We start from the raw sequence: 22954 nt of genomic DNA, 5'->3' as shown, positions 1-22954 counted from the left end.
TATTATTATTATTGTTACTGTATTATTATTAACCAGTAAATGTGTAATTAACTATTGCATCTCAAAAGTACATTTAGAGGGTCACCAATGGCTTGTGCCTGTAATACTAGCTATTGAGGAAGCTGAGATCCAGAGGATCAAGGTTCAAAGCCAGCCAAGCTGGAAAGGCCATAAGATGCCTTTTCCAAAAAGCAATAGTAAAATGGTGTGACTTTTAGAAATAGCTCTGGATGTTGGGTGTCACATAGGAATAAAAGACAAGAAGCTCACAAGGCAAAGTTCATTTCTGTAGAAGGGTGTGCCATTGGCCAAAAATCTGGCAAGGAAGCACATAGAGCAGCTTCACCCAGCAGGCTCTGTCCCACTGTTCACATTGGTAGAGCTGGAGTTCATAATCTGCAAAAGAATACAGCTTAACTAACTGTGGGTAACTAAAATTCAGTGGGCTTCTAATAAGATACATTAATTAAAGAACTCAGGAAAAGGATGTGTGTGTAACTAAAATGTAATTGACAAGGGCCAAGCTTCCTGGCCAAAACAGGAGTCCTCCAGAAGAACAATTCTCTCAAGACTATCAGAAAATCAAACTACCCTTGATTTAAAAATGAGGCTTTTCTCAGAAACCTAGCTTTCATGGTAGTGTCCGCTGAATAAGCAAAGCCAAGTCAGGTGAAACCCAGATTTCAAACCCAGATAATTTCAGAGGCAGGGGATTTATAATATAAAATAATACACCATACATAGTATATAAAAATGCTACACTTTTCAGAGATTTTGATATGGAAAATTATTGCTCATCTGATGGTTTAAAAACTTGAAATTTTGTTATTGGTTTAACTCAGCATCTGAATGATCAAAGCCTAGTTTCACCATTAGTGAGTTAACTGCATGTTACCAGTTCTGAAGTAGTTGTAAAGGGTTGTCCTTGCTTTGGCTAAAAAGAAAAACAAATACCTCTTAGACTAGCATCTCTTTCCCTCCTTTTTTCCATCTACGCTACAGTGATAAACAATCTTTCTCTTGTGTTTCTAATCTCCCTCTTTATGCAGTCTTTTGTAGGTTTCCTGAAACACGACATGCCCACAAAAATGAAGGCAAACTGGTTTGCTCACCCATGTTGAAGTCTCAAAATGGAATTTATGTGCAATGTTTGAAGTTACAGTACAGTTTAGAACGGACAACAGTGCAGTTTCTGGGCTTCTGTCTCTACTTTTGGCTTCTCAGGTCCAGTTTTCCTTCTCTAGCAAGTTTGAACGCAGAAAATGTGTTTTGCGGTCCGTTGCCCATAGTTTTGTGTTGTCTATGGGATTATCAGAGCCTGTTTCTTTGTGGAAAGAAGTGAGCATTGGCTTTGAGCAGAATGTCCAGTGTCTAGCAGAAGATAACTCACTGTCCTCTCCCTCTTGCCTTGATTCCTTTGATGACCCTAAGGGTGGGGAGGTCCTAGCTACAGGCAGCTCGTGGTGGTAATCGTCACTGTGCCAAGTCTTTACATGTGGATGTTTCCTTGTTTGTTCACATATGAAGGGTGTCTGTGTGTGTGTGTGTTAAGATTGAGTGAAGTTGAAGTTACAGTTCTTTTTTACTGCATCCAGATAAGTAATCAGATTATCCTTGGTTGCAGTGTTGGTTTGTGTATTGTTTTTGTTTTTGCTTTTAATAAGGGACCTAGGGTTCCAGGTCTATTTGCCTGTAGCTGCTAAATGAATTATTACAGGAAATATCTTTTCTTTGTTTAGGTGGACCGTAGAAATAATTAACATGATTGAATTTTTTAGGCTTACTACATATCATACCTATTACAGTTATGATGCCATTAAAACTATAAATTCTGTTCAAGATCAAAAATAATATGGATTACTATTGCCTGTATGACAAGATAAACTCATAATTACAGTATAATATAGAAAATAGTAAATGACAAACAATGCTTACTGTTTTAGAGAGACCGGGCTGTGAATATCCTGTGGGAGAGTGTGTAGGATTGTCCCCACTTTCATTTTCTGTGCTTTCCATTTTCTGTTTCTTGTGCATTGCATCCAAATTAATCCTTCAAAAGTTGATAGTATCTTTAAAGTAATATAAAATGTATGTCTGTGTTTGAAGAGGAAGGGAAAACTAGACTCATCTATATTTTGAGTGTACAAAATGTAGAATTTATTACAATGTCCCAGAACATAATCTTGGAATTAAGAGGCTATTGTCAAATCCCAGTTCTACCATTTTGATTTTGGACAGATTACATATTTTGGTCATTCATCTACCTGTCTGCAAAATAAGGTAACAACCTACCCTGCAGATTTGCTGTTTAACCCATCAACTGTGGCCATGGGAGGCACCAGCTCTCTCTCTGGTAACACTATGTCCTTGAGCTTATCAGCACACTTAGGGAAAAACGAACAGTTTAAAGGCTTTCTGACATCTTTTCAATCCATATATTTTACTTTGTAATGTGAGCTTACATAGATTTGTAAAGGGCTCTTTAAGACCTGTGAGTGATTCATAGCACTGAAGAATTCCCTACTGTGGCAAGAAAACCCAGTAAAAATTGAAGCCTGGAGTTTGAACGCGGTCTCTCTCTCTCTCTCTCTCTCTCTCTCTCTCTCTCTCTCTCTCTCTCTCTCTCTCTCTCTCTCTCTCTCTGTCTCTCTCTCTCTCTCTCTCTCTCTCTCTCTCTCTGTCTCTCTCTCTCTCTCTCTCTCTCTCTCTCCCTCCCTCCCTCCCTCTCTCTCTCTCTCTCTCTCTCTCTCTCTCTCTCTTCTTCCCCCTATGCAGAGGCTTGCGTCACTCTTCAAAGCAGTTTTCTCTTGCTTGTTGCCCAAACTAGGACACCTGTGCGGGCCTGGTTAGACATGAGTGTCTCTCACTATTGACTTCTTTGCTTGAGGAAAGGGCTTATTTTCTGCCTTATCTTACTTTTATGTGGATCATTCCACTCCTAACTGCTGAAGTGTTAGGTAGCATCTGATAGCCATGAAAGCAACTGGAAACAATTACAGAGCTGTATATGACATATGTCTTGTGTTGTTTTTTTAAATTTGTACTAAATTTTATTAAGACTGTGAACCCTCAAATTAAAGAAGTTCAATGAACTCCAGATGGAATAAACAATAAAAGTACACAAAACCAGTCATTACATTGTTTAGGAGTAGATACACAAGAAAAATAAGCAATAGTAAAAGGTAGCATTTAATAAAATTCAAAATAGTAGTTATAGCTGGGAAGGACCAATAAAAAAAAAAACCTGTCAAATACATTAGTAAATTCTTTAAGTGAAGTAAAGAGTAAATAAATAAGCCAGACATAGGTGGCCCAGGCCTGCAATCCTAGCTACTTGGGAAGCTGAGATCTGAGGGTTGTAGTTTGAATTTAGCCCAGGCAGGAAAGTCCCTGAGATTCTTATCTTCAATTAACTACCAAAACGCCAGTTGTGGAGCTCTGCCTGAAGTGATAGATTGCTAAGCTTGAACACAAAAGGCTTAGGGACAGTGCCCAGGCCCTGAGTTCAAGTCCTAGGCCCCGAACAACAACGACAAGGAGTAAAATTAAAGGATTTTAAGATGTGTGTACAAATTTTTACATGCTAACTACCATAATTGTAGAAAATTAATGAAGTTCATGAACTCTCCTGTTACTTATAATAATACATGACAGATTTCTTCACCATCTTTCTGGATTTGAAATTAAGAAAAAATGAAGTATGAAAGAACTGTTTTCTTAAGAAGTTATTAAGTAGGCAGTATCTGTTTTAGAGAAGCAGCGGTGCTAGTTTGGGCCACATCTTTACTGTGCAGTGTGAGAAGTTGGGACTCACAGGCAGCACAAATAGTTGCTTCTATTCCTCTTCCATCAGCATTTGAGGCCCATACGACCTGTCTAGTCCCAGGTGGCCTGCATCTGTGGCTAGATGCTGTCTAGAGGAAGGGTTTAGGTCCTAAAATTATGAACAGTTGGTTAATGATGTAAAACCAGAGGCTTATCGACTTAAAATATGGAATATAGTTAACTGCAGCTGACAATGTTATAGCATCGGTATGGGTGGGGACATAAGGAAGGAGTAACAGGATTCTCCTTTTTTCTTCCTTTGTCTTTGGTGGACTTGTAACATCCAGAGTGTTGGGGGTGGGGGGAGAATTGGGGGTGGTAAGATGAACAAAACAAATGACTGACTCAGGCATGTTAGTGGAAGCAGAATGGCATTGTCTTCATAAGAAGGAACATCTGCTGACAATTTAGACTTGCAGAAGTGGGGATTCTGCAACTTGTTCAGTAAAATCTATAGTGGATACTGCTTAACATAGATTGCATTTATTATAATAAAGGTGATATACAAAGAGGTGACAGGTAAAGAGTACATTTCTTTTTGGACATCATCTTTCCCTTGCTGTCTCCCAGTTTTTTCCTCCTGTCCTTAAATTTTTCATTTAATTCTGTTTTTTGCAATACTGGGGTTGGACTTGGGGCTATGAGCTTGCCAGGCAGGTGTTCTACCATCTGAGCTATGCTCTTGAGCCTTTTTTATTTTTCTTTAGATTTATCTTTTGTTTTGCAGATAGGTTTTCCTTCTTGCCTGGCCATTCTTCCTGCCCATGCCTCCTGCCTAGCTAGGATTGCAGATGTGAGCTACCACACATGGCTTGTTGGCTGAGATGGGGCCTCACTAGCCTTTGATATTTTACTTCTGATCTGAAAAGGGAATAGTAACAGGTGTGGAGAGTGCTGCAGGGCTGGAGAGAGCTTCCAGAGGGAGGATTGGATTGCCTGGCAAAAACGGTGGAACAGATCCTTTTCTAGTTCATAAGCAGGATGATTGGGTCTTCAAAGGCTTGTATGACATGTGCCTCCCTCAGACCTTGTTAGGATGTGGGCACATTTCCCATCTGATGTGAAAAATAAATGAGATACAGAAGTGCCTGGCTTCATGGACAGGCCAAGAAGTTATGTCTCTAAATGCTCTGGTGCTTAGAAACCTCTGCCAAAGTTGAGCATATTTAAATGTGTAGTTGTAAGCTAAGTGCAAAATAAAAGCAGGTCATGACTGTGAGCACCTTGACCCTCAAGTTAGCACTGGCGGACAGGGATTGTTTGGATTTTTATTTACATGGTGGCAGGTATAATGACAGAGTTCAGTGAGACAAGACGACTGAGTGAGGTTGTTTGGAAGAAGGAGATGTTAGCTTTTTGTTTGAAGTCATGTGGTACACACAAAAAAGACTTAGAAGGTATGCACTAAGGTTAGCAATCATTCAGATGCATAAACAGTTGTGGCTACTTAATACTAGTTAGGAATATTTTAAGTTCCATATGGATGTATGGTGGGTGTGGATTGGGAATCGTGGTCTTGTGAACCGCTGTACCTGGGTACACCCAGGAAGTAAAGGACAGAAACAGTACTGCTCCGATAGAGGCATTTCCAGATCCTGCTTTTGTAAAATTGTGTATGTTAATCTCAACCAGAAGAAATATTTTGTTTCTCATTAATTTTGCTTTTGATGTCATTCATTTTTAAAAAATGATTAATAATTCAGTATGACGCTTGCTTCTGTGCGTTTCTATAAAAAATATGAAGAACTATGTGTTTAAATTGTATTTTGTCTCAGATTTACTTAAATTTTTGTTCCTAAAATACTTTGAACTGAACTTGATAGTATACTCATGAGATTATAAAGTTCCTGGGCTTGGAAAAGAACTGGTCTTGATTTCCAGGTGGGGTTATCAGGCACTTGGAGTGCATGCCTTTGTCTTTGGGTCCTTAAACATCTTCCCCCCTCAAAAAAAATGTGGCTAAAGGATACTAAAAAACCATGAAAAGTTAGAAATTAAATTATATAGAATAGATTAGCAATATGCTTAAGTTTTAGTGACTTTAAGTTTAGTCTTTTTCAGATTTCAAAGAAGGCAAGAAAGCTTTTTTTTCTTTTCTTAGAGTTAAAGTTTATTTGGGGAGATGTTTGTAGGATTTGGAATCACCTAGTCAGAACTACCATAAAAGCCTTTTTTAAAGAAAAATTGAAAATCTGACTCCCTTCAGTTTTGAGCATTTGCCAGTCCTGCCAGCCTACCGGTTGGAAGAATGAGGGAGCCCACAAGCCAGGCTCCGAGACCACCCCCTCCCTGGTAGGGAGCAGCTATGTTAGGAATTTACTGCAATCTGTAGAACTTCTCCATTGTTGCTGTTGGAAGCAGAGTCTCCAGCCCTGTTTTAATACCACAAGCAAACTTAAAACCAATGAGGCTTTATTTTTATAATTTACCTCCAGGATTATAGACAGCAGCTCTTGGTAAGTTTAACTGAAGGAAAGGAGTTATGATTTTGCCAAAGAAGCTTAGCAGAATTTTCTTACTATCGAGTGAATTTCAAAGTTGTTTTAAGTGAGAAACGTCTAGATAGTCTGCAGTGTCTTCCAGCTTGGACCAACAGGGCCCCAATCTGGCCCCCTTGAACTTCCTCTGGCCACTTGCTTCCCCTGTGTGACCCTGTTGACTTCCCCCAAAGCCTCCTGGGTGCATTGTTTTTCTGGATAGCCAGTGTAAAGCAGATATTGACATTGATAGCGCCTTGGTTCCTGGGACAGACCTTGCTTTACCTGGTTCCAGCTTCTCTCTTCTGCAAACCGGCTGTACAGTAATGCTGGGCTCACCCCACTGATGGGTTCTTGTAAAGCATCACCTGACCATGTTTAACGCCACCTCAATTCTCCTTACTTGGGAGAATCAAACAAGGGGTTGAGCTTTTTAAAACATTGGAAGGAATCATTTAGCATGTATGTTAGCTTGTCTTCCTTGTCCTTTTGCAGCTCAAACCTTGTAAACCAGATACCCTGAATGCCAACGACCTACAGTCATTCTTTCAGGAATGTGAAAAGATATGATGAACTTGAAGCCTTAGTGAGTTTCTCACATTTGTCTGAGAGGCAGATGACATTGTTAGGTCTGTCTTTTAGGAGTGAAATTACAACCCACAACATGTCACTACCAGTTCTACAAGAACACAAAAGTCAGAGTGGTGGATTTGGATGGGAGTGGAAGTCTGTGTCTGCTAACTGGATGGGAAATTTGAGGTGGTTCATGGAATGACATGAAGCTTACAGCTGTGTTTATGAGCTTCAGGAAGCTGGCCGGGATGGTCTTCAAGACTCCCCTACTCCATGGTCTTCTGTGTTTCTCTTTCACCTTTTAATGTACCCAGTTCATCTCATGATCTCATACCTGTGTGTTCCCCAGGCCTTTCTACCCTCTGTGGAGCTGTTTGCATTCATTGAAGCCTAGTGTGAAAGCAATGGTTTCAGCCTTCAGATGGACCATCAGGGCCTCTCACTAGTGGCAGGAAGAAAAGAAAGACTGTGCCAAGCTTCAGGGCAGCATTGCAGGGCTAGGGAGAATTATAGAAAAGAGAAGATAGGTCATTGTGTCACACCATCAACATAGCAAGGAGAAAACCAGGACATTAGACTTGTTGTAAGGAGGTTGGTGGACTTCTTTTGGAATGGTGAGCATGGAGCTGGCTGGCTGGGTGGTAAGGACAGGAGGGAGGCAGGGGGCACGGGGTTGATTCTGTCCAGTGTTGTCCTGTTCTTCAGTGACTTTTCATGCCATAGCTGTGGAACTCTTATTCAGTATTGACTGATTTGGGATCCACACTGTGCATGTGAACAAGAGGGTAAAGCTCAAGAAAGACTTGTGGCCTGGTTTCTGGGCTCTGGAGTTTTCTTGATTTTATACTGCAGTTTGCTTGTGACTGAGGACACAGCACACCTCCACATCCATTATTGAAATCACCAAATACATGAGCCTTCACTGCTGTGTTGAATTTTTAATGTAACTTGAGCAAACCTGGAATTTTACATCCTCTTTGCTGCCTGAGCATTTTAAAAAGTGAAACATTATTCTCTAGAATGTCCTGGTATTTGTCTAGTTTATTAGAATAGTAGCACCTAGACCAGACGTGGGTTAAATTGCTCACATGCTACTTTAGGCATCCCAGATTGTAGCAGTGTAAAGCTGGCCATCCATTGTCTAAGGAAGCTACGGTTTTTATTTTACAAAGCCTGCCCATTGAGATTATTCATTGTCAGGCAGAGATCAGGCCTCTAGGCTTGAGGAATCTTGTTTAGGACAAAAACTGAAATGGAGAAAAGCTGAATTACAGTTTGATTCTGTTTCTTTACAAATGCAATAGAAGTTGTAAAACTTGTTTACATATTTATCTGTACTATGGTTTAACTTTGGAACTTCACATTTTGTAGGCAGGCTTGAGCCATACCCCATGCTTCAACTCTCATTGCTTTAAGTCTTTTCATTTAGGCTTTTGGGTTTTTGCTTGGGACTTATCAAGATTGTGATCCTCCTACTTAAGCCTTCTGCATAGCTGGATTATAGATGTGTCCTAGCACACCTAGCTCATTTGAATTGAGAAGTTTCTTGCTAACTTGTTTGCCAGTGTTGGCCTGCAGCCACTTTCTTATGTGAGCCGTGGACTGTGTTCAGGTTTTATGACTTGGTTTTTTTGTTTGCCAAGTGAAACAATAGATGTAAAGTGTGTTCTCTAAAGAATAAAAGGCATGTTTATTGTCATGGTTGCTTTTAAAAAATAACCCTAGCAGAGCACTTTCATTGTTACTGTCTTTTGAGTTTTAATTGTGGCTCTGAGCTAATCTAGTCAAGTGACCCCAGGCAGGTAAAGGTAACTCTCATCTCTAGTCTAGGAGTGTTTACTCTGTGAAAGGAGAGAAGAGGTTGGAACTTTGGGGTCTTCTAACAGAGTGACCCGCAATAGTATGAGCATCAGGTTAAATAGGAGTGCTGATCAGGCCTGAGATAGAATCAACTTCTTTGGTCTTGGCATCAGCAGCTGCGTACACAGATTTTGTGTGAAGGTCTATTGTGGTAGATAATGGCTGCCTTCCTTCCTTCCCCATCACCTCTCCTTCTATACATGACGTTTTTTTGTCCTGTCCTTCATGCTGTTCTTTGTTTTCATTGCCATTTCACTTCCTGTGTTTCATTCCTGTATCTTTCTTGTCTAGACCAAGTGGAGCAGCCAGCTGGCAGTAGCGCCATGCAGGACTCTGCAGGACCCCGATGGTAAGTGCACTCGTGTACTTGCCACGTGCCAGCCAGCCGCGCCTCTTACCTGGAAGATGGAAGCTCTTAAGTCCCCCATCCTCTTTGGCAATGTCCTGCTAGTTTTTTGGTTTTGTTTTTTCTTTTAGCTTGCTAACATGAGTATAGAAATCAAGCATCAGGAAAGAACTTTCCTGATTGAGGAGATGTGGCAGATTCTTCTGTCTGCCCTTGCACTGTTGGTATGGCGACCCTAGGCCTAAGTATGAGCAGGACCTCTGATGCTGGCCTGATTCATACCACCAATCATACTACTGCATCCCCAGCATTATGTCTCATAAAACAGCAGGTGGGACAGGTGGTTTTCAGAGTGCCTTCATCTCTGGTGCCTTGAGAGATGGTTTTGGTGGAATGAGACAACTATTTGATGTGTTGGGCAGTCTGGTTTCAGCGAAGGAGTCATAGGACCATGCTAGACTACTCCCTTGTGCACAGTCTCATTTTGGTGGTAAATCTACTTGTTGCATTCCTTCATTTTTACAAAGGGTTTTTCAGTGTTAATCACATATTTACTGCATACTACAGTGTCTTATATATCTTCAATGTTTTCCAAAATACAGTATATTGGGTTAGCCTAGTAGCTCTTTTTTTTTTTTTTTTTTTTTTTTTTTTTTTTTTTTTTTTTTTTTTTGCCAGTCCTGGGCTTGAGCTCAGGGCCTGAGCACTGTCCTTGGACTTTCTCAAGGCTAGAGCTCTACCACTTGAGCCTCAGCATCACTTCCGGCTTTTTTCTATGTATGTGGTACCGAGGAATCGAACCCAGGTCTTCATGCATGCTAGGCAAGCACTTTAACCACTAGGCCAAACTCCTGGCCCAGCCTAGTAGCTCTTAACACATGGAAATTTCCTCCCCAGGGAACATTGGCCATGTCTTGAGATACAGGGCTATCACACTGGAGGTGACTGGGGCCATTGCTGGTGAGGTTGATAAAGCAGTGCTGCACATCATTCTTGGATGAGTCAGCCCTGCCCACAATGAAGAATTAACCTGCATTCGCCTAACCCTAATATCATATGTGCTGCTGTCGAGATGCCTGGATATCCTGTAGCTGTCTGTAGTTGGGTACACGTGGCTTCTGATCTCTTCCCAGTGGTTTGTACTGCCACGGTCATGACTTTTAACATAAACATCTTTGTTGAGGTGAAAGGGAATTTCTAATTGATTAGATTTGGGGAGTAGTCCAAAAATGGACTTTTAACATTGGTTTGAGCTGGGTGTTCTGATGTTCTTTTAGGCAGGAAGGAATAAAATAGCACTTTAAAAATAGTTATGTGGTTAACATTTTGATAAGTATTAGTAAGATTGTTTTTTACTTCATTGCAATAGAGGCAACTTTGATTTATTTAGTTCTGTACTTAAGTGCCAGTGTGATTTTTTGCATGTGAACTGCTAACTGGGTTTTGCACAGCAGTGAATTGCAGGAGATCTTTGCTTTGTCTGTGTAAGTGACTGCATCATAACGAAATGACACTCGTTTTCCTATTGCATTTTATAGTATGGACCTTTAAATCTGTGGTTATGTTCAAACCATGACTCTGTATTTCAATTTATCTTAAAATCTCATACATTGTAGAGAATAGGTGGCCATTCTTCTGTTTGCCTGGGGTTTCGGGTTGTTCTGATGTCTTAGGATGTCTTTTTGTGGCGTTTCACTCAGGGAGAAACATATCAATGTAATTTCTGAATGAAGCATGTTGAGAGTTGGACCAGGGGCTCTTCACAAGTTAAGAAAGAAAGAAGTGTGGCTTTTCTTAGGCAGCGTGAGCACCGATAGCATTAGGTCACTCTGTGTGGGCAGATAGTCACTTCCGTTGGCATGTGTGTGGGTGATAACACTGCATTTGGTATCAGTAATCTAATACAGCCTCACATAGGAAGGGCATATGTCGTACTGGGGGCAAGAAAGCTGGTTAACAAGCGACAACCCAGGTTTTCCCTTCAATGCAAGTGGTTACCTTCAGAGCCTCTGTTGCCATCAGATTTAGGCTAAGTGCTGTTAGTTTGGCACAGGGAGGTTCCCGAATGAACAGGTGTATGGCCCATCTCCCTGCAGGACCACGAATAGGTCGTATCCATTGCCCCCCCACTGTCCTCGGCTCCTTCACTTTCTGTTTGCACCAGATGTGACTCTAATGAAATGTGTGTGTCCCAAGCTATCCTGACTACCTAGGGACAAAAACAGGACTATTACTAGGAATTTCAGAGAAACTTTACATACTGTAGTTATGGGGTATCGATAAGATAGGACAGAAGCCAACCAAACTAACAACTCTTCGGTATTCTTTTTGTGCAAATATTAGGGCTTGGCCTCAGGGCCTAAGTGCACTGTCCCTTTCGTTCACTCCAGGCTACTGCTCTGCTACTTGATCCACATCCATTTACAGCTTTCTTTTATTTGTGGTTAATTGGAGATAAGAGTCTGATGGACTTTCGGGCTTTGCCTGGCTTTGAACTACGATTCTCAGATCTCAGCCTTCTGAGTAGCTGTAGTTACAGGCATAAGCTACCAGTACCTGGCTCATTTCTGATTATTATTTTTTAATAGTGCTGTTTTATGTCATCTGCTTTCAACATGTTCTTCTAGTGATTCTATGTTGTAGAGAATGTAATTTTTCGTGTGTTCCAGAAGCTATGAATGGGTTCTTGTTTTTTCATTTTGCTAAAGCAGTAATAATCATTGTTCCAAAAAGGATGGGGGGAGTGGGCATGTCAGTAGGGATCTGTGGATGAGAGTAGTGCAGAGAGAAAGAAATGCTCTAGAAAAGATGTACAAATCTGCCTGCACCTGCAGACGGGGGTACAGCAGCTCTCAGGGAAAAGAATATGCTACAGGCAGGGTAGAAACCTGCCTATAATATATTCCTGACCTTACTGCATGCCCTCTGGACCTTGGTTCATTTTCCCAATTCCTGCAGGGTGAGACAACATGAAATGCTGCAGCAGTTAGTACTTCCTGAACATCCTCCCTTGCACCATTAGTGAAATGCTGAACTTTGCTGTTCCTTGCAATTTATTCATAATTACTCTGTATTTGATGATACTGGAACAGTGTGCGGTCATATCCCTTACAACTCTGTAGAATCTCTGCTCTTGTTTTGCTTCGATATTTAGGAATAGTTTTAACCAGAAGGGCTCCTAAGTTACCCTGAATTGTTTTTATCCAATATGCTTCTGTGTCTGCCTTCCATGTATAGGATTATGAGCTTGTAGCTATGAAGGAAACAAATGCCCAAGACATGACTTTAAAATATATTCATCATTCATTCTTTCTTTTGAAATCAAAAATGATAATTTCCTACAAATTCACAATGTATGAGAATTCAAAGTGGTAACAAATGAATGAGCAAATAAATAAATGTTGTGTTGCAGGGAAGAAAAAATCCCAGGAAAATAAAAATAAAGGAAATAAAGCCCAGGACATACAACTGAAAGTCAGTCATCCAGATTCCACCAGTGCAAGTATGAGAGACTCCGAGGAAGGTAAGCTTGTGATACAGGACTTGTCTGATTTGGGTATGTACCACCAGTGAATTTTCCTTGGTGTTGTCTTGTTCTTTGGAGAATTGTCCAAGAGCTATGTAGGATTCAAATAGATAAAACAAAAGAAAACAAAGCTGCCTGCATTTGGTTCAGTGACCTAAACCTTCCACATCTTTCTTTCAAGAAATAACCCTAGTGTGTCTTCATTAAACTGGAACTTACTCTTCTGTTGAAATAAAATGAAGAAGCATCCTATTTGATTGCATTTACAAAGAAAATGAAGTGCGCAGACATCAACACAACTCTGTAGTGATAGAAGGCAGGACTGACAGGACAGGCAGAGACTTCCAGGGCAGCGGCAGTGTTCCACTGCTAATCTGTGCACTGGTTAAATGGGCACATTTATCTTACAGAAATTACATTGATGTGTATATATATTTTATAATTTGTTCACTTTATACTTTATACTGTGAATAAATATTTACTTAACATACCAGACACTTGAAATGTATAAAATACTAAAAGTCTTTGGTTCTTCTTATTTCTTTGTGTATCTATAAAATGTTTTTATAGTCCCTTCAAGCATAAGTGTTCTAGGTCTTAGAGAATGCAAGAAATTTCAGAAGCAAGTATTGAATGAGTGAAGCAGTTTGCTTATTGCAGTTGAACACCATGTAAAGTCTGTTGATGTAAAAATGAAGGAGATGTGTCTCAATTTGTTTCAGACAAATATATGCACAAACTGGCACTTGGTTAAGAGTTGTTCAGAGTAGCACAAACAGGTGGATTTCAGAATACAGGCTGTGATTTATTAAACATTTGTAGAGCCTTAATATGCAAGAGGACCAGGAATGTGGCCTAGTGGTAGAGTGCTTGCCTAGGTTCAATTTCTCGGTACAATATACACAGAAAAAGCTGGAAGTGGTCCTATGACTTAAGTAGTACAGCGCTAGCCTTGAGAAAACCCAAGGACAATGCCCAGACCCTGAATTCAAGGACTGGCAAAAAAAAGGCAACATAATATTTTGGGTGCCTTTATGACATTGATAAAGAATTGTAGTTTTTCAGTGCCCTAGTTATGAAGCAAAAATAGATAAGTTCATTGGGACTGAAGTGCACATGACCTAAGATAGCTTGGAGAGGCAGGTAAAGGTAGATCAGTGTGATGTAAGACAAGGATTTGTTGTAGAAGAACAGAGGTTGTCCCACCCCTGTCTCCAAATCCTCCTTTATGTTTTATGTCAGCTACAAATGATTACCTACTTCTTTGAAGAAGAAAAAAATGTTTAAAATTAAGCTCTGTTGGGCCAGGAGCATGGTAGAGTGCTTCCCTAGCATAGAAGAAGCTCTGGTTTTGATTCTGCGGTACCACATAGACGGAAAAAGCCAGAAATGGTACTGTGACTCAAGTGGCAGAGCCTTAGCCTTGAGAAAGCTCAAGGACAGTGCTCAGGCCCTAAGTTCAAGGCCCAGGACTGGCAAAAGAAAAAAAAAAGAAAAAGAAAGAGAGGGAGAGGTAGGGAGGGAGGGAGAGAGAGAGAGAGAGAGGGAGGGAGAGGGAGAAGGAGAGAGAGAAAGCTTTATAAATGTAAGTTTCTACTTTCTGACTACAGATTTGCTAAGACATGTTTTTGGGTAACAAGGAAATATTAAAGAACTTAGTAGCCTTTGATAGTAAATTTTAAAAATTCAACAGACCCCTCATTTTTTTAATTTGTTCTTTTTTTTGCCAGTCATAGGGCTTGAACTCTGGGCTGGGTCTTGTCCCTGAGCTCTCCAGCTCAAGGCTAACACCCTATCCCTCAAGCCACAGCACCATTTCTGGTTTTCTAGTGGTTGATTGGAGATAAGAATCTCATGGACTTTAGTGCCTAGGCTGCTTTTGAACTGAAATCCTCAGATCTCAGCCTCCTGAGTAGCTAGGATATGCGCCATCACACCTGGCCCTTCATTTTCTTTAGCAGTTCAGCAGGTTATTTATTTATTTGCTTAATGTACTATAAATTCCTGAGAGAAAAGGATAGTACATAGTAATTACCTGTTTTGGTATACTGCTGCTCAGAATGAGGCTGGTCTTGAACAGCATAATTGGGGGTCTCCTGGGTGTTTTACATAGTTCTCAGCCAATGGTTGAGACGATGCTTTGTGTTCCCCTCCCATCTCTGCGTGTTTAGGTCTGGGCAGACCACATCCAGTGTGTAGACACACCCTGGTATGGGCAATTAAGAGTTAGGTTCCTATAACATCTGACAGTTTTAGCTTAGATTGTTGCCAAACATATATGGAAACACATTTGCTCAGTGTCTTTTTTAATCTGAGGAAGCCACAGGTGGTGACAGAAAATGAACTGTAGGAAGCGATTCATTTTTTGTGTTACTAGTTGGAACGGCTTTCTAGGTGTTTGGTGAAAGTATATTTGAGAAGAAACCAAATTTGAGATTGAATGAGTTTTCCAGTTTGTGGAAAGTGCTTCGAATTTCTGAAGAGAGGCAATTGGTTCTATTTAGAAACAAGAATGTCGGGCCAGGATTTTGGCCTAGTGGTAGAGTGCTTGCCTAGCATGCACGAAGACCCAGGTTCAATTCCTCAGTACCACATACATAGAAAAAAAAAGCCAGAAATGGTGCTGAGGCTCAAGTGGTAGAGCTCTAATCTTGAGAAAGTCCAAGGACAGTGCTCAGTCCCTGAGCCCAAGCCCATGACTGGCAAAAAAAAAAAAAAAGAAAGAAAGAAAGAAACAAGAACGTCATCACTAGTCAATGTCATCATGGCTACAAAAAGTGGAAAAGCGGGGCCTGTATTCCTCGGAAGTAGCAAGAGGGCTGGGTTGGATACTAAACTCGTTCTCAGAGCTGCAGCAGCCATTCCCCCGTGGTCCCCTGCCCACCTCCACTGGGTGCAGGAGTATTTAGAGTATACCTGCTCGTCCTGCAGCCTTCTGGTGTGGGAAGCAGCGTTACTATAGTTTCGTGCAGTCCTTGCTTGGCTTCAGTGACTCATACTACCATTGTGTAAGCACGTCATCAGCTTCATTTCCAAAATCTACGTCCAGAGTCTGACTACTTGCACCACCCTCCCCCGCTCTGCTACCAGCATGTCACCACCCTGGCCTTCTGGAATACACACTTTCCCTCTTCTTGCCTCCCCATTTTGGCCACGTCCAGTTCTCCGTCTTCCTTACAGCCACCAACACGATTCTCTTGATTGTAAGTCATTTCACTTGTTTGTTAGACTCTTCTGAGGTGTGTCCCTGTTGACACAAAGTTAAGGCCACCAGCCTGTGATGTTTTGTGTTAGCAGGTAGAGGTAACCCGGCCCCTGGTTAGCATTCCAGCCTCTTCTTTCCTAGCCCTTCCCTTGAACCTGTCTTACAACCTCTTAACTCAGCTTGTATGTTTGTTGCTTCTCCTGATCTTTACATGGCTTCTTAGGTTGTCATTTTTGCGTGTGTGTAAGGTGTTGGTTATGGGACTTGGGCAGTGTCCTTGAGCTTTTTTTGTTCAAGACTAGTGCTCTACCACTTTGAGCTACAGTGCCATTTCTGGCTTCTAGTGGTTAATTAGAGATAACAGTCTAGGACTTACCTGTCCTGGCCGGCTTCGAATCACAATCCTTAGATTTCAGCCTCCTGAGTAGAATTACAGCTAGAATTACAGGCGTGAGCACCATTGCCTGGGTGTTGTCTTCTTACTAGAGCCCACCATCCTCCTGCAGCCTGACTTCTGTCTGTCCTAGGTGCAGCTGGCCATAGAACTTAGAAGTGGCCTGCTTACTAACTGGATCCAATTTTGTGATTGAGGAACTTCTAATAATGTACTTCTAGATAGTGGTCTAGTTACTGAATACAGAGTTTTGCTCAGGAGGAAAAGGAGAGAGGATCATCTAATGTATCAAGAATGCTACCAAGAATATAGCCTGGTGATGGGTTTAACAAGTTTGGTGAATGATGAGGAATTGGAGTTTACAGATAGTCTCCTTAAATATAATATTAACTGTTGAATACTAATGCTTATAATTTCTTTTTTTCATATATTTTTTATTGTAATTAATAGAAGGGTTACATAATATTTGCCAGATAAGAGGTGCATTAATTCACATACATTGATACCCTTTCTCATGTCTTGGTCCCCATTTCCCTCCCCCCTACCCTCACCTCTAATGCTTATAGTTTCTATAAAAATCTGTTTGTATGAACTGACACAAAACACAGTGTCCACCATGTCTGTGTGCCTGCTACAAAATAGATGCTTTGTACAGATTTGTGCAGTGAGTAGATGAAAGGTTTATAGATGAAGCATATAAAATGGAAGTTATTTTTAATTGTACTCCTGGGCATTTTAGGTGAGAAGTGGTGAGAATCAGAGGAATTGAGCATGGTGCCTAGTTTTGCCCTCACCTCTGTGTTTCTGCCTCCGTGTGTCTTCTAGGTCCTGAAGAAGAGGAAGAGAGGCCTTTGGCTTCAGTGCCTGAAAAGCCAGCTCTGGTTCCAGAGGTGATCAGTCAGGACCTGCCTCCAGAGCTGGCCAGTCCCCCTGCCTGTGAGCCGCAGCCAGAGCCAGGTGGGAAACAAGCCGCAGATTGTGAGATCAATGATCTGGAGGAAGTGGAAGAGGAGGAGGAGGAAGAAGAAGATGAGGATGATGGTGAGGATGATGAGCTGGAAGAAGATGGGGAGGAAGAAGCTGACATGACGAATGAAAGCTCTGTGAAAGAACCAGAAATAAGATGTGATGAGAAGCTAGAGGATTTGTTAGAAGAACCAAAAATCATTTCAAAAGAAACTCCTGAAGACTCTGAGGAAGTACCACCTCTTACCAAAGTCCTCAGAGCTAAGGAAGAGGCCAGCGGGGATGTGCTTGACACATTCATGTTCCCTTGTCAGCATTGTGAAAGGAAGTTTACAACTAAGCAGGGACTGGAGCGTCACATGCATATCCACATATCTACAGTCAATCATGCTTTCAAGTGCAAGTACTGTGGGAAAGCCTTTGGCACACAGATCAACAGGAGGCGGCATGAGCGTCGCCACGAAGCAGGGTTAAAACGAAAGCCCAGCCTGGCACTACAGCCACCAGAAGACCTGGCTGATGGCAAAGCTTCTGGAGAAAAAGCTCTTCCTAAAGACGAATCGAATCCTCCTCTACTTGGGCAAGACTGTTTGACCTTGAACTCAGAGAAAGCCTCCCAGGAAACAGTAAATTCTTCGGTTATAGAGGAGAACGGGGAAGTGAAAGAACTTCATCCATGCAAATACTGTAAGAAGGTTTTTGGAACTCACACAAATATGAGACGGCATCAGCGCCGAGTTCACGAACGCCACCTGATTCCCAAAGGCGTCCGGCGGAAAGGAGGCTTCGTGGAAGAGCCACAGCCCCCAACCGAACAAGCCCAGCCTACCCAGAATGTGTATGTTCCGAGCACCGAGCCAGAGGAGGAAGGAGAGGCCGATGACGTGTACATCATGGACATTTCTAGCAATATCTCTGAAAACTTAAACTACTACATTGATGGTAAGATTCAGACCACCAGCAGCACTAGTAATTGTGATGTGATCGAGATGGAGTCTAGTTCAGCAGATTTGTATGGCATAAATTGTCTTCTCACGCCGGTTACGGTGGAGATTACTCAAAATGTAAAGACTACCCAGGTCCCGGTAGCCGGTGATCTTCCGAAGGAGCCTCCCAGCAGCACAAACTGTGAGTCCAAGAAGCGAAGGACTGCCAGTCCACCTGTGCTCCCCAAGATTAAAACAGAAATGGATTCTGAGCCTACAGCCCCTCCGTGCTCCTTAACTCTGCCTCTTAGCGTAGCAACAACCGAGGCAGTATCTTTCCATAAGGAGAAGAGTGTGTATTTGTCATCAAAGCTCAAGCAGCTTCTCCAAACCCAGGACAAGCTGACTCCTCCTGCAGGAGTTTCAGCCACTGAGATCCCTAAGTTAGGTCCTGTGTGTGTGTCTGCGCCAGCATCCATGTTACCTGGGTCCTCCAGTAGATTTAAGAGGCGGACCAGCTCCCCACCCAGTTCTCCACAGCACAGCCCTGCCCTTCGGGACTTTGGGAAGCCAAGTGACGGGAAAGTGGTGTGGACAGACGTAGTTCTAACTTCCAAGAAGCCCAGGTTAGAAAGTCGTGGCGGCTCGCCTGCCTGGAGTTTGTCCGGAAGAGATGAGAAAGAAACTGGCAGCCCTCCTTGCTTTGAAGAATACAAAATATCAAAAGAGTGGGCAACCTCTTCCACTTTCAGCAATGTGTGTAACCAGCAGCCCCTGGATTTGTCCAGCGGTGTCAAACAGAAGACGGATGGCACAGGCAAGACCCCGGTCCAATGGGAGGCGGTCTTAGATCTCAGTGTGCATAAAAAGTCTGGTCTTGACCTCGAGGGCAAGGAATCCAAAGAAAATCATTTGGCACTGCCAGCTTGTGCTGGAAAGAAAAAGAAACCAACCACGTGCATGCTGCAGAAGGTCCTGCTCAACGAGTACAACGGCATCGACGGGCCTGAGGAAGCCACCCCCGACGTGGCCAGGAGCCCGAGTCCTTGCAAGTCCCTCGATGCCCAGACAGATCCTGACCTGGGTCCTGACTCTGGCTTTTCTGCCCCTGCTGTTGAGTCCCCACCTGAAGTTTGTCCTTCATCACCCACCTTGCAGACCGCTTCCCTGTCTTCTGGTCAACTTCCTCCCCTTTTGGTCCCCACAGATCCATCCTCCCCGCCTCCCTGCCCTCCTGTGTTAACTATTGCCACTCCACCCCCACCACTGCTGCCTACCGACCCTCTTCCTACCCCTTCTTGCGATTCCTCTCCTCCCCCGTGTCCCTCTCCACTCTCAAATGCCACTGCCCAGTCTCCCCTTCCAATTCTCTCCCCAACCGTGTCTCCATCCCCCTCTCCCATTCCTCCCGTGGAGCCACTTGTGTCTGCCGCTTCACCTGGGCCTCCAAAGCTTTCTTCCTCCTCTGCCTCCTCTGCTGCTGCCTCCTCCTCCTCCTCCTCATTCTCGTCTTCCCCTGCCTCTTCTTCCCCTTCACCACCCCCTCTGTCAGCAGTGTCATCAGTCATTTCCTCTGGGGACAATCTGGAGGCTTCTCTCCCTTCGATAACCTTCAAACAGGAGGAGTTAGAGACTGAAGGTGTGACGCCCAAGGAAGAGCCCCAGCCTGCCGTGGAACAGGATGTTATTCAGGAAACATTCAGCAAAAACTTCATTTGCAATGTCTGTGAATCACCTTTTCTTTCCATTAAAGATCTTACCAAGCATTTATCTATCCATGCTGAAGAATGGCCCTTCAAATGTGAATTCTGTGTCCAGCTTTTTAAGGCTAAAACGGATTTATCAGAGCATCGCTTTATGCTTCATGGAGTTGGGAATATATTCGTGTGTTCCGTATGTAAAAAAGAATTTGCTTTTCTGTGCAATTTACAGCAACACCAGCGAGATCTCCACCCAGACAAGGTGTGTACACACCACGAGTTTGAAAGTGGGACCTTGAGGCCCCAGAACTTCACAGACCCCAGCAAGGCCCACATGGAGCATATGGAGGGCTTGCCAGAAGATCCTCTGGAACCTTCAAAAGAAGAGGAGGAATTAAACGATTCCTCTGAAGAGCTTTACACCACCATAAAAATAATGGCCTCTGGAATAAAGACGAAAGATCCAGATGTTCGATTGGGTCTGAATCAGCATTACCCAAGCTTTAAACCACCCCCATTTCAGTACCATCATCGAAACCCCATGGGAATTGGGGTGACAGCTACAAACTTCACTACTCACAATATCCCACAGACTTTCACCACAGCCATCCGCTGCACAAAATGCGGGAAAGGTGTTGACAACATGCCTGAGTTGCACAAACACATCCTGGCCTGTGCCTCTGCCAGTGACAAGAAGAGGTACACCCCTAAGAAAAATCCGGTACCTTTGAAACAAACTGTGCAGCCCAAAAATGGAGTGGTGGTTTCCGATGGTCCTGGGAAAAACGCTTTCAGAAGAATGGGGCAGCCCAAAAGACTGAACTTCAGTATGGAGCTCAGCAAGATGTCACCAAATAAGCTGAAACTAAATGCCTTGAAGAAAAAAAATCAGCTTGTCCAGAAAGCAATCCTTCAAAAAAACAAATCTGCAAAGCAGAAGGCTGACTTGAGAAGTGCTTCCGAGTCGTCCTCACACATCTGCCCTTACTGCAACAGGGAGTTCACCTACATTGGCAGCCTGAACAAGCATGCTGCTTTCAGCTGTCCCAAAAAGCCCCTTTCTCCTTCCAAAAGAAAAGTGTCTCACTCCTCCAAGAAAGGTAGCCACCCGTCTTCTGCAGGCGGGGAGAAGAATCACAGCAGCAACCACCGCCGGCGGACCGCAGATTCTGAGATCAAGATGCAGAGCACGCAGGCGCCTCTGGGCAAGACTCGAGCTCGCAGCTCTGGTCCTGGACAAGTTACGCTGCCCTCCTCGTCCTTCAGGTCCAAGCAGAACGTCAAGTTTGCAGCTTCGGCCAAGGCCAAAAAAGCAAACTCCTCCTCTTTAAGAAACTCCAGCCCAGTAAGAATGGCCAAAATGTCCCACATGGAGGGCAGGAAGTCCAAAGCTGTGGCCAAGAACCATTCTGCTCAGCTCTCGAGCAAGCCGTCCCGGGCCCTGCACGTGAGGGTGCAGAAGAGCAGAGCTGTTCTGCAAAGTAAGTCTGCTCTGACAAGTAAGAAGAGAACAGACCGGTTCAATGTAAAATCCAGAGAACGGAGCGGGGGCCCGATTACCCGAAGCCTTCAGCTGGCAGCTGCTGCGGATCTGAGTGAGAACAGGAGCGAGGACAGCAGTGCCAGGCACGAGCTGAAGGACTTCAGGTAAGCGCAGAGCTCGGGGGAGGTAAGGATGGTGCAGGAAACCGTGCGTGTGTTCTTGCTTAACTCTTCTCCTGCAAGATTTTTACATAAGCATTTAGATGGAGTAGCTGTTGTATGAGGTATAGGCATGAATGGGTACTGCTCTGACTCTTATAGAGATGAATTAATAAATATTTTTATTTGAGACCAAGGACTCAAAAAGTGATACCGTTTCTTTGATTTTGAATCCATGGGAAAGCCCTTGGAAATGCTCTATGTGAAAGATGAGGCTTTCTTACACTTGTTTTATATCTTGGATATATTATCTCAGTCACTTGTACTTTCTGATTATAGATCATATCTTTGGTTGACGTGTAATGTGAGTTCATTATCAAAACAGGTCTTGTGTAGTGGCTGTGATTTCCACAAAGTGAGCAAATAAACTGGTGCTGCTTTAAGTACCAATGCTTTCTCTCACTGATAGTTTGAATTTTAAGCTCTTGACATGTTGGTCAAAACAAAACACCATATTTCTGTTAAATGCCTTATGGTCCTCCTTCCCTCCCTTGCCTCTAGCCATAGGGTGGTTGACCAGTGAGCCAGGTTCCAAAGGTGAAGAGAAGAGGAAGAAAGGGGCTCAGTGCTCCAAGGGAGACAGGATTCCCCCCCACACCCCCCAGTTTTGTTAGGCCCATGGTGAGTCGGGGAGGTCATTTGTGCCTTCCCCCCACCCCCACCCCCCTGGTAGTGATGTTTAATGACTCAATGACTCATCTCAGATTTGAGTTGACTTTTCTGCCTTATTCCATATTCTTCCCACATTGAGAATGGTTCTCAGGGACAGATGGAAAAAATGTGGCCTTAGTTAAGTTTGTGGCATTACATTGACTGGTAGAGCTTTCTGAGCCTCTTACCCTGAGTTGATATGCATTCCCAGAATTCTTGCTGATTCCCAAATAATGCCTATAGATCAGTCTCTTGTGAGTCTCTCGTTTATCATCAAATGACATTTCTGCAAATGCTTTTGAATCTTCTCTTTCCACTGTATGCAGCCTGACCTGACCTACAGGCTTGCATAGCTACACTTTTGAGAGTTTTAAAGCAGACAGAATTAGGACTAACTAGAGTAGCCTCTGTTTTGGAGAAGGCATGAGACACAGAGGTGAGGTGGTCACTGCTAGAATGCTTGGTGCGGATGTGATTTGCAGCAGGGCTTAAAGACATCAGAAAGATTCGCTGAGTTGGTTCCTGTGGAAGTGAAGGAGTGACTTCTTCAGGAATATGGGGTGGCCAGCTCAAGCCTAGATTAGCATGCCTGGGCGCTGCCTGCCTCTAGCTATTGATGGGTCTGTGTACCTGCGTGGGTTTGGCCTGTGTCGTAGAGGTTCCCTGCCAGCAGCACAGTGAGAGTGTAGGGATAACGTTGATAAGGAAAGATGTCAAAAAATGACGCATTTGTGAAGTTTGTTCATTCTTTCATAGTACTTAAAGAGCCCTTAAAGTTGCTAAGGGCTGGGGTGCCTTAAGAAG

General features: G+C 43.1%; 1 protein-coding gene and 1 non-coding gene across 6 annotated transcripts in view; both read left to right on the top strand.

Moving 5' to 3' along the window:
* The window catches only part of Prdm2 (PR/SET domain 2), a 95277-nt gene that overhangs the window by 53742 nt on the left and 18581 nt on the right, over positions 1–22954 (top strand). For 3 of the 5 annotated variants that reach the window (XM_090335777.1, XM_090335780.1, XM_090335778.1), the window contains 2 exons: positions 12494–12604; positions 17032–21445. In XM_090335777.1, the coding sequence (XP_090191903.1) occupies positions 12494–12604; positions 17032–21445 (4525 nt within the window). Of the gene's footprint in view, positions 1–9026; positions 9085–12493; positions 12605–17031; positions 21446–22954 lie in introns of all 5 variants that reach the window. The other 2 variants (XM_090335781.1, XM_090335779.1) reach the window with 1 other exon arrangement.
* On the top strand, positions 4783–4886 carry LOC150062460 (small nucleolar RNA U13). The gene has a single exon (XR_016536076.1). It is a non-coding gene; the product is annotated as a small nucleolar RNA U13 (small nucleolar RNA).

This window comes from Megascapheus bottae, chromosome 6, assembly GCF_031878675.1.
Source record: "Megascapheus bottae isolate mThoBot1 chromosome 6, mThoBot2.hap1, whole genome shotgun sequence".
In the NCBI taxonomy this organism is placed as follows: Eukaryota; Metazoa; Chordata; class Mammalia; order Rodentia; family Geomyidae; genus Megascapheus; species Megascapheus bottae.
Note: the sequence above shows the minus strand (reverse complement) of the source record. Positions and strands in the feature narration are given on the sequence as shown.